General features: G+C 38.0%; 1 protein-coding gene across 5 annotated transcripts in view; it reads left to right on the forward strand.

Moving 5' to 3' along the window:
* Positions 1 to 12,289, forward strand: part of PRKAG2 (protein kinase AMP-activated non-catalytic subunit gamma 2) — a 215,860-nt gene that overhangs the window by 139,298 nt on the left and 64,273 nt on the right. For 4 of the 5 annotated variants that reach the window (XM_085316450.1, XM_085316451.1, XM_085316452.1 and 1 more), the window contains one exon: positions 3,546 to 3,760. The exons of the other annotated variant lie outside the window; for it this stretch is intronic. In XM_085316450.1, coding sequence (XP_085172576.1) covers positions 3,546 to 3,760 — 215 coding nt within the window. The remainder of the gene's footprint in view (positions 1 to 3,545; positions 3,761 to 12,289) is intronic. 5 annotated transcript variants of the gene reach the window in all.

Below are 12,289 nucleotides of genomic sequence, written 5' to 3' on the forward strand. Positions count from 1 at the left end.
TACTGCCTAATTGTTTTAACTGTACTTTCTCTAAAATCTCATTTTCTGCCTGAGTTGGCTGGGAGAGCTCTTAGTTGCATGTATAAAGAGGTTTGGGGTTTTAGTGGGCTTTTGTTGTTGTTGTTGTTTTTCACCTAAGGGAGTAAGTTAGACATTTCTTTAGTGTGCTTGAACCATGACTGTTTAGTACCTTGTACTGAACTATTTTCAGTTATGGGATACAGCTGTATCTCACTGTCTTTTCAACCAACATCTTACACAGTACAACAGGGCAGCTGCTGCACACACATATAACTATATTTATACAGATGTCATTTGTTTAGATGTCTGTCCAGTAGGCTTTARGTTAATACAAAGTTCTGTTATTCTTGAATTGATTTTGGTTTGGGGATATATTGCAGATTTTCCGCAATTTCTCCGAAGATATATTGCAGGCTTTAACGTGACAGGCCTTTACAAAATGCTTTGTAGTGTATACAATGCTGAGCTGTATCATAGCAGCAAAGTCTTTTGTTTTAATAATCATAAAACRTTTAACATTTTTATGAGAATATTCCTTTCAATCTCCATATTGTACAAATGTAAATAAAATAGGTAGATGCTATGAGGTAGATTTCTAAATATCAAAGGTTTGTCTGACTAGACAGGCTAATCAAATTCTCCTCAAAATAATTACCATTGCCCCTACACATTTATTGCAGAAACTGAGACACAGAAAAACTGAAAATGAAATTTATTAAGGTGTGCCTTATTTTGAGGACATTAGTTTTAAGTGCTCAGCTAGTTCTGAGCACCAAAGTGCTCCCATTAAAATTGCTGGAGTCACAGGTACTCATCATCTATAATAATTCATGCCAAGTGTCTGAGGCTGGTGTGCAAAAGGAGGCTCACCATTAGTGAATGTTTTAATTAAATGGAAGCCATGCTGTCTATGAGAAGTCCCAGGCAGGAAATTTCCTGGCTGTGCTCAATAAACTGTTACACATTTATAATGAAGTGACAATAGTTTTCATAGGATGTAAGAGCTCTCCTTTGATCCACCTCTTCCTGTGTCCTATAGCTGTCCTCTATACTTGATCCTCTAACCTTGTTGGGACAGGGAATATGTGGTTCCTTTGTGTCTGGTAATAACCCTTTTGGCAGAGCGTGCTGATACTGGAAATGGTTTCTGTTGACTTGCTGAATACATTAGCACAGAACGAACACATCCCAACAGCAAGACCTTAAGATCTAATGGTGGCTTTCTTTCTCTTTTAGTGGTTTTACATTTGCATAAATTACAGCTACCATCCATCTCAAACCCCAGTCTAAGTGCTCAGGAAACATTTGTACTTCCATAAAAACACAGAAGATAACAGCACCTTCCCCAGTACTGTTCATCTAAATCTGTTTGTAAGCAAAAATTGAACAGGAAAGTTAGCTGTCCTTTTAATCCTTGAAGATGTAAAACACCTTCCAGTCCTCCTGAAATCAGGAGAAGTTGAGGACATTCAAAATATTTRTGGCTATTCTGCTTGTTTCACTCTGTGGCATGTCACATTAACCAACATCTATACCTGCCTGCAACACCCAGGCTCCCCCAGCTCTGTGATTATTGCTGCTTGATCTGCAGAGCTGCAGCTCTCTTTWGTGAAATACATGTCCTTGGAGGGCAACTGCAGTTTTGGAAAAGGATTGAAGAGAGGGACTGAGTAGGGGTCTTTTTTGATTCCAGTAAAAATTTTCCAGTGAAAGTTAGGATTTTCATTCAAAGAAATAAACACACTGCACCACTAATACCAGTATAAATAAATAAGTAAAACACATTAAAGCATAATTAGTTTACAGGTGATTGATTCTGTTCTCTTAATCTTAAGTCACTAATATGTAAAAGCCATATAAAAAGGTTCTTTTTAATAAGGAATGACATTCAAAGAACACTTGTTTAAACTCCTTACCCATTATTTCCTTTAATCGTAAGATATGGTAGCTCTCCCCTAGACATGTCAGGAATAACAGTTTCTTAAGTAACAGGTGCTTCCTGAGTTATTGAATTACTAGTTTTCTGATTCTTGCATCTTAGTTGTTACTGAATTGTATTGTTTAGTTTCCATAAATAGAAAATTCTCTTTGAAAATGCTGTCTATGAGGTAGAACAWTCACTATGACACTAAGAGGTACTGGACAGTCAGTGGAAGTCATGACATAAAAACATTCCTGAAGGTTCAGTCAACCAAGGTTCTTGAAATGAATTGAGCATTTAAGTACAAAAATGCTTTATGATTATAAYGTAAGTTGTACTAACGCACTTAACCCCAGGCTGAAACCAAGGTAAACAGTATCGGGGATGCTGTGTTTATACCAGGGCAAAGCCTTTGAATGGAGATGTGCAAAAATCTCTAGCAGAGCCTTTCTCAGTTCACACTGAGATGAGCTAGACTTAACATGAAGAGGCACTGTCACGTTCTGAAACATTTGTTTGAATGGCCTGGGATTTCAGCCTTATTAAAAGCTATCTATTTTGCTTCCTTTCTATGTACTAAAGTCCCTTCTGGACTAACTGATTATCTGCACAAATCTCTGGGTACAAGAACTGAATCAAATTCAGAGATCATATAGATGTCTCCAGCCCACTTAAAAGTATGTAGCTCTGTTCAGCCTCACAATTTTTATGCATTTAATACTATCATGATTTATGCTCGTATGAGAGTTATCCTTGTTTATTTACTGATGTGTAGCTATACTAAGAAACACAGTTGTTTTAACTTTAATTTTGTAATTGGATGCAGATGTCTGCTGGCTCTTAAATGGATAATAAAGACAGCTTAAGTGATTTATCTGATCACAGTTCAGAACTGCAATAAGAATATAACCTGAAAGTAGAGCTGAGGTGCATCTATCTCTCATATAAAAACAGGATTCTTACAAGAGAAATAATCTACTGTTGACAATAATTTTCAGCATAAGATATGAATAATCATTCCTCTCAAAGGCTGCTGAAAACAAATCTTAGTTTGCATAAAACCATTGCCAAGAGCCTTATAGAAAGCAGACTGAGGATCATGGGAAATATACCCTGGATTTTTTTGCCTCTGCTCCTAATTTTGCTCCAATTGTTGGATGAGATACTGTTAAAATGACGAAAAAGAAGAAAAAGCAACAATTAAAGCTCTTGAGCCATTTGCTGTAAGATATAGATAATCCTGATGCTCAAAGGAGTATTACAAATCATAACAATAAAAGTAATATCAGTGCTGAGGATTATTGTCCTTTTATGTAATTTTAGGAATATGGAATCAAACAGGAGGTTAATGTAATGGAAACTTCCAACTCTCTTAACTTGCCACTGTGCCTCCTTACAGCATAGATCAGACAGTTCAACCAGTCAAATTATTAGGAGTTTTAATGGGAAAGTGGAGCAACACTGTTTTATAAGCAAGAGCATGAGATAGATATTTTTTAGTCTAGGGAAAGCTGATGAAAAAAAATACAAGTTCACTGTAAAACTGAGATTTCCATCTGCTTTCCTTCTGAACTGGTCTTTAGTAATTATCCTTTTTTTACAGCCTCTGGCCTCTCCTCTTCTCCATCTACCCCAACACAAGTGACCAAGCAGCCCACATTTCCTCTTGAATCCTATAAGCATGAACCCGAGAGACTAGAAACACGGATTCACTGTTCTTCACCTCCGGACACAGGGCAGGGATTTTCTTTGCCTCCATCCCAAAGTGCAGCCAAGCCTCCTATAATGACACCAGCTCCCTGTGCTACCTCAAAAACAGTAAGTAAAGCATGTGCCCCATTTTCCACTGGGAAATRTACAGGGTCGTGTGCAAGTATTGCTTATTTTTTGATTGAAAGACTGYGCATCCATTCTGTGAAACAGAATGAGAACAGTTACTTCATGTGCCTTTTACTTCTGGCTTCGCTCCGCTTCTCTCAGTATTCAATTGACAAGGCAGTAGGAATCCAAAGGCTGTAGCTCCTCCTGTGATCTACCAAATAGCAACTATTTTTGGCACTACTCTGAAGCAAGTTCTGCAGTGGCTACAGATCCCAGCATACATTGCTGAGATGCCATTTTAGAGAAGGACAATATTTTATTCGGGATCATTTATCTCCCTTAGGAAGATCTGAGAGAGCCTGCCACCAAGGAACACATATCAGAAAGAAACTCAGACTATGAGCCACAAGGTTTCAGGCTTCTGCTGCCTCTGCAGTCTGAGGTGACTGGGACAACCACTGTCTCATGGCACTAGCCGCTATCTTGTCTTCTGCCTCAGCTCAGAGAGCAGAGGAAGAAGAGCAGAGGTAGCAGGCGATTTGACCAGCCCTCCCCACTACCCCTAGATGGTGGAGATGTCTTCATAGGTGTGGTTTATTTGATTCCTGGGAATATTCCTGGGAATTAATTCCACCCTCTGATATATTGCACTGCAGCGTTGGCACGGCATGCCTCAGCTCTTCCCTGCCTCCATTGGCCAGCTTGAGCCTCACAAGCATCACTGTTCTTTCTTTCTTTCTGTGTTCCTCTGCCTTTTTGCTCCTTCCTTTTTTCCCAATGATTTCTTTGCTTTAACTCTATCTTTCTTTTCACTGTTGTGCTGCCTCATAGAACTAGGAAACTGTGATCTGTCGCCAGAGTTAACTATGCTATATTTGTTTTTTCCCCAGCTTTTCCTCTTTTTCTCAGAGTAAAATCTTTGATATTTTATGTATCTAGAAATCTAGAACTGTAAAGAACATAAAGGTTCATGAGATCTGTTTCCCTGCCAATCAACTACAAGTTCTGTTTCATTCTAGTTCTTTCTTATTTATTTAAAAGCAGGAAGTTTCCTCCCACTTGCGCTTGGGAAAGCTGTTCCAGGATCTGATTATTCTAACACAGCAATCTCTAAGCTTTTTGCTATTGCTCTTAGGTCCCAAAGCAGTGGCAGCAGCAGTTGTTATGCTGAATACATTTAGGTACTGGATCAATATTTGCGTACCACTTTCAAATGGTTTGCAGACAGCTAGTAAGAAAACCATACTCTGGTTCGGGGACCCCTTCTCTAATGATTAGGAAGTCTCTGGTTTTCAGCCTGTATTTTTCAGAGAGAGTTTATGACCATTTGCTTTTACATTTAACTGCTGTTTTCATTTAGTGTTCTTTACATCCTGTTGTACCCCTAGCCAGCTTTTGCTTTTCTAGACAGAGCAAACTAAACTCTCTGTGCAAAATACTTTTTGTTCTGCTGCTAAATCCCATTTTGCTTCTGTTTCACTTTGGATTCATTTTCTTGATGAGATCTTACCCAGGCCCATTCAGCAACACAATTGGAAATCTCCCTCTTGTAAAATCTGTTAGCTTCTTCCTGGCCAGGTTATGCTGATTGTTCATGCTGGCTGGTATACTTGTGTTCTTGTTTGTATCTGATGAACTCCTGATTTAGAGCAGATTTAAAAAATACATMTTCAATTATATATTTGTATTTAGTACTGTAGAATTTCATCTCATTTCTTTTGTTCTAGATGAGATCCCATTTCTTCTGTATATTTCGTTAGCATACACCAAATTATGCAGAAGTAAACAATTAAAGTATTAAATAACACAAATCCTATATTTATACTTGGGGAACTTTATCAGTAACCCTTCTCCAGCCAACTCCTTTCAATCCACTGCTTTTCCTGTAAGGTATAGTTTCAGGATACAAAAATTATGACACTCAACAAGGCTTGTAGGACACAAATATTTTTTGTACACTTCAGTCAGTTGGCCATATTATTTGCATGTGAATATGACTATCTGTGTGATGCAACTTCAGAGGAGTCTTTTGTACATAGAACAGAAATAGGGAGCCAACATAATCTTAGATTATTCCAGTGACTGAAAGACTGAAGAGTTTGTTTTGTTTTTAATTACTTGCTGATTGGGGTATGAATTTGAGTGGAAGATGCCAGAACGAAGAAATAGAATTCATGGCAAGTGTTCATAAACTGGTTTGGTTGTGTATATGTACAAGAGAAAGTTTCTCTGCAAACTCAGTACAGAGGATCTGCTTATCTTCTGTACAGAAAATACAGAAATTTGTATATTTTTTTTTACATAAAGGATGTATAGGACCTCATTATCTTTGCTTTGTATCTTCTATACTCATTTACATCTGAGAAGAGTAAGCGTGCAGGACTGCTTGTGAATCATTTGGATTTTGCTTTACTTGGGAGCAAATRTCAGCAGCTACAACTCAGTGAGGAACAGAGCTCTATATGTTTAATTTTCAACAGACATCACTGATGGAGATATGCAGTGCTCTTCTAGTAGGAAAAACTGTTTGGCAAAGTTTTTGCAGAAGGACATGAATCTGAAGCTGATGCGTGTTCACTCAGGAATATTGTGTCTTTTGATGACTGCAGAGTTTTTGGTTTTCCCCTGTAAGTTATTTCCCTAGCATTCGTTGCAAATGGCAAGAAGTAGACAACAACTCTGATCTGCTTATTGCATTTCAAACATTTTGCTATTTTCATTAATCCTGAGTTTGGTTTCTCCAATGCATGTTAATAAAAGTTTATTTTCATACGCATATGCCATAAACAAATCTATAAAAGACAAACTCATTTACTGAGATCACTGTTTCTGGGCATGACAATTCCAGTTATCTTAAGAACACGCTATAAATTATATGATAAATGTTTCATTCTGGCAACACTGTTAGATGTATAGATTAGCAAGAGGGAAGCTTAGGCTGACGTCTGAAGGAAGTTGAGTCTTACCTATGGGGCACTGTCAGCTGAAATCTCCTGTACTTATTACATTGTTTACTTAGTGGTGTTGATGTGTGATGATTCACAGTTGTTATATGTATTGCAGTAGCAGAGAGGAACCCTTGGACCCAAACCCTGAAGTGTTATAAAACAAACAAAMCAAACAACAGAACAGCAGAAAGTATAGTATAATGGCTTGGAAATAATCTCAACCCATTGTTAGAATTAACTGCATTTCAAGCTGATTGTGTACCTAAAAAAAAATTTTTTTTTTACATATATATGTCTGGGACTGTGGCCCTGAAGTGTTACATCTGTTCAATAAGAAAGAAAACATGGAATAAAAAAATAACAATATTTATTCCCCAGTAGAAGCAATCTAAACCTTTCAGGTTTTTTTAGCACTTAGAAAGTATCTATTCTAAGGTAATTTTTAAGCCTTAGATTTTGGAAAGGGGAATAAAAAGTGGGAGACAGTTCCTGACAGAGGGAGATGCTGCTTCAAGGAGTATCATCTCAACACAGTATACAAAGCTAAATAATTAACTCCATGCTAAATGGAGGTCTGTGATAATCACTAACACCCGTATTTATCCCACCTAACTTTAGAAACCTATCTGAGCTGCTTAAGTTGGGAGTATAGTAGCTCTGGTTGTCTGTATATTTAACAGAGAGGCATTTGCAGAGGATGAATCAGGTCTTAAGKGGGTTGAACAGCCCTTTGCACTGATTATAAAGGGAGTGACTCCAGGTGTTGCGTTTCTAACTGAGGCATTTCAGCTAGGTGCCCAAAGCTAGATGTGATGAATCTGTAACACACTGTTGCAGCCTAATATAAGCTTTGCTCTGGGTGTGTGTAGGTGTTTCTTCTAGTAGTGGAGTTAAAAGGTTAAATTCAGCTGATAAGAGATCAAAGCTAAACCAAAAGATTAGTGCGCACCACATTAAATGGGGCAGGAGCAACTTGATTTTTAACTGTACAGTTCATGACTCTGTACTTTGGCCTTATGTTATTTAGACTGTGTAACCTTTAGGCAGTAAGTGGTGAATGATAACTTAATTCTTCTCTAAAGTGACATTACTAACTGTGAAAGGAATGTGGAGAGGTTGCAAATTCAGTAACAAACATGTTTTCCCTGTTTCTGCTTTGCCCATATTATAAAGTAGAATGTAGTATGTTGAGCTTATGCGGCTGTATCATTTATATTTTGTCCTTTCTTCTTCCACTGACAAATAAGACACTGAAAATAGCAGTATTCCCTGTCTCTTACAAACATTTTTATGGTGTATCATTTTCTAGCCTTCATAAGGTTCCTCTTTCCCTGCATAAGAAGAGTCCAGGCCAGAGAGAAAGGCTGCTCCTTCAACTTGAGGAGTTCCTTTTGAGCCTTCTTTTTCTGAAAAAAAAACAGGTTTTGGGCTTCCTCTGCTTAGAAGAAGTGAAGAAGGCAGAACACATTTGAAAAAGGCCCCTTCCATCTGATTGTGCTAGTCACCCACAAGTCTCTAAACAAACTTCAAGCCTAGCAATTTCCCAGCACTCTCAAAAAGATGTCATCTCAGCCAGAAGACAAGCTTAAACTTACCCTTAGCTTGTGTAAGTCCTGTTAAAACTGCAGATACCAGACACAGGAGGTGTCTGGACACAGGAGGAATCCAGTCTGCATCCATTTTACACAACTGTTGCTGCTCCAGCATTAGGAAGAGGAGAGGTAGCATATATAGCTGGGACTCTCTCTTCCAATCCTAAGTACAGAGTGGGAAGCAGAAGGCTGCTTCAGAAAATACCTGSTTGTTAAACAGTAGCACTTCCCTGCAATGTTATTCATGCTGTTTCTTAGCCAAAATGTAGTAAACTCAAAAACACGGTTGTTAACTTGTTCAGCGTGAAAGACTATTACATCACACACTGCTTCTGGCAAGGAGCCTGGGAACTGGGATGTGTGCAGCCAGTCCTTCTTTGTGGCTGTCTCCAAAAAATCATGCCACCTATCAGAGCCCCATAATCAAGCTGGCTGATTAAAGATTTAAATCTGATGAAAAGAACCGGAAAGTGTTCTTTGATTCTGACATTGTTTTAAAAAAAATAAAAGCACAGGCTGGGAAAAAAAGGAATCCAGTCTGCAAATGTACAAGAACTCCTTATTTCAGCATTCATGTGGTTTAAGGCAATACACTGGTGTGCCAAGATATTACTATAATTCAGCTTTGATTTACACTACAGTAAACTGATCACAGAAATTAGAGCCAGAAAGGCTGTCATTTGCTAGTGAAGAAAGCTCTTGCAATATTATTATGTCCAAGCTAGTTTTAAGGGCCATAATACCAGCAATCCTCTGGGGAGATGAGCCTATTCTCCAAATGATCTTATGGGCTGTAACATGCCATCAGTGTTTAAGCATTTCTCTCTACTGTTGCTGAGTGAAAGTGTACTTAATTTTAAAATGGTATACATTTGTCTAATAGTTGAGATGTAACTAGTTGCAAACCTAGTAAATGAATAGCCGTGTAAATTAACTATGTAATGATTACGTGTGGTATTAATGGAAAAATGTCTTGAGCTCATCTAATTTGATTTCGTGCTCCTTTGAGAGACTATCAAGGTGGCTCTACTGAGTTGAGTGTAGGACCACAGAAGAATTATTTAACATGGTTAGAAAGTATATAGGGAGAATTAGTGGAATATAAAAGAATGAATCTGTAAACTCATGTGGAACATTACAAAAATAGAAAGCTTCAACTATACCATACACTAACTACTATTTAATTACAGCTCCTATTTTATCAATATTCTGTTCTGTCATTTCACCTTCTTCCTATTAGTCTTATCTTTAAGCCACATTTAGTATCTTTCTCCTTTTTAGTATTTAAAATATGTGACAAACAGCTTACTAGCCATTTTGTAGCAGATAATTTGCTTTTTTTTWAAAAAAATACTTATTTAATCTAGGAAAAAATGTGAAGTCACAGCATCCTGAAACACTGATTTCCTAATATATTTGTGTTCTGGATGCAGTGTGCACGTTTGTGGCAATCGATGTTAGGATGTAGAGGGATTACGTGACATAAATTTCTCTGCCCTAAGGAGATGAGTGACTGTTTCAGTTTGTGGCCCTCTCTGGAGCCACAGAGCTAAATTAGTCAACTATCTCTGGATGCACTCAGTGAGGAATTTATTTTAATGGCATGAAGTCCTACAGTTTCTGTTCCTCCTAGTCCGAGATCAAAAGGAGACAGGTTAGGTAGAAAGGACGAATAGCCAGAGTGCTGAGCCCAGTGAATTCCCGGCTGCTTTGACAGCTCTCATGAGGCTGTAGGTAGCTAAGGCAATTAAAACCAGAGCATCTAGTCTATTCTAAGTTAGACATTGGCACCAAACTCATGACCTCAGCATCTTGAATAGAGAGTTAGTGGCTTAAAGCTAAATTACTTTTATTGCCCTATGTCCTGTACTATGCATGGTATAAAAAGGCTAATCCTGAAGATCCGACCTTGTATGTCCATGCAATAGATATCTTTTGAATAAGTAACATTAGTTAAGATGGTGGTTTAAGATTGACAGCCTGGTTTTATTCATTGTACTTTTTTTTCATGACACACTTTACTCCTGAGTTTTGAGATTTGTTAATCTAATGGGCATCTTGTTATTTTGCTAAGAGGCTGGAACTTCTCAAGAAAGTAAGCTCTAATAGCTATTAGAAGCCTGATACGTACTCTGATTTAATGTAAAGCTGCAGCTTAATATAGGACTGCTGCCAGTTTCCTACCAGCTATATTTGGGCAATTCAGGAAGGCAGACAATATTTACTGTCTAGGCTGTTCATTCACGAGGCAACTGGGATTACAGACATTCCTTGAGAACTGAGGAAAGATGAGCAATTTCAAACCTGTTCTTTTGCACCATGCCTGCTTATGTATGAACCAGAGGGAATATACAGCTAGGAATAAGCCAAATGCTACAGAGGCTGGGATCCTTGGGAGGGAACCCTGACCATCTCCAGCTCTSCCAGTCCCTCTTCTGGTCCTGTTCTGTCTATATTGTATTTTTAGATGCACTGCCATTAATAACCAGCTGAGCTCTAAAGACTATAAAGAGCTGATTGATACCAATGGGACATGAGCTACATAAGGCAGTGATATTCTTTGGTCTCTGACTCACAACCTTTCTTAGTCTCTTCCTCTGACTGGATGAAATAAACTATTGAAGTTGGGAGAAAATAAGGGGAACCATATAAACAACATTATCTTTGTACAGCTTATTTCYCAAACTTCCATATAGTGTCACTATCTGCTTATGCATGAGGAAAGTGATACAGCTCTTTAAAACTACAGCTTATGTCTGTGTTTCTTTTCTTTTAAGATTATAATCAGCCAAGTTTGGCCATTTGTAAGTCAGCTGCAAGGGCTGCTGACTCAGAAGAGGACTAGATACCATCTTGGCAGCAGCTTGGAAAAATGTTTCCATTGTGCTGGTGAAATGAATGYAAAATATTTATTCTCTAAGCTTGCTCACAAAAGCATTCTCAGCTGGAACTGAGGGTGGGGCCGTGTGTATTTATTTGTAGGAAGACAATAATTACTTACAGTTCCCAAGGTATGCATAATGCTTTGTAATCATAAAAATAAGACGAACCTCCTACCATATGGGGCATATAAGCTGAAGTGTTTTACAAAACAGTTACAGAATCAATGTACTGTAATGGAGAAAAAGCATCAGAGGGAGAAGGTCAGCAAAACACGAGGCAGTGAATATTCAACGGAAGATGTTTTAATTTAGTCATTTGGCATGTTTAGGGTTATAGACAATTGCCTGGGATTAGGTTAATATCTTAGATTTTAGAAATTTTATCAGTCATATTTTTCCACATGCATCTCTGCAAGCCAGGGCACCTGTGACACGTAGAGAGATTTCTTCCTTGTACCTCAGAACAAAAAGTACTAAGTGTTAGTTTATAGTATATATATATGTGATGTTCAGCAGAAACATAAAGATGATCCTTACCCTGAATATCTTATTGAGCTAGGGCCTGATCTAGCAAAACAGGCCAAGCAAATTCTAAAACCATAAGTAAGCATTTGCTTAAATAGGATTGCTCCTAAGCACCCCTTCCAGCATACGCTTGCGGAATAGATTTTAAGTGTAGTCATAACACAGCTAGCAATGACAAAAGGCATTGAAGAAAGGTAGTCTGAAGGTTACAGTGCAGCATTTGGTTGAGGTTGCTATGTATTTATGTTGTTGAGTCCAGGATGGTATTTTGTTTTGGTTAATGTTAATGTCATTATGGCTCTGATCCAGGAAAGCACTTAAATGTGGGGTTAATTTTAAGTATGTTGGTAGTCCTGTTAAAGTCAACTGTACTAGAACACTTAAAGCTACATGGGTGCTTAGCCTCTCTGCTAGATCTGGGTCTTTGTACAATTTTTATTACTTATTAAAAAATTTACAAATAACTACCGCAATACTGGAGATGAGAAAATAAGCTGACTAGACAGGCTGAGGGTGGAAAAGACTTGGGGAAAACACCAAAGATTTGGAAAAACTAGAAGAGGGAAAGAGCGCAAGAAT

This window comes from Rhea americana, unplaced genomic scaffold, assembly GCF_003343005.1.
Source record: "Rhea americana isolate MKP2758 unplaced genomic scaffold, rheAme1 scaffold_47, whole genome shotgun sequence".
Taxonomy (NCBI): domain Eukaryota; kingdom Metazoa; phylum Chordata; class Aves; order Rheiformes; family Rheidae; genus Rhea; species Rhea americana.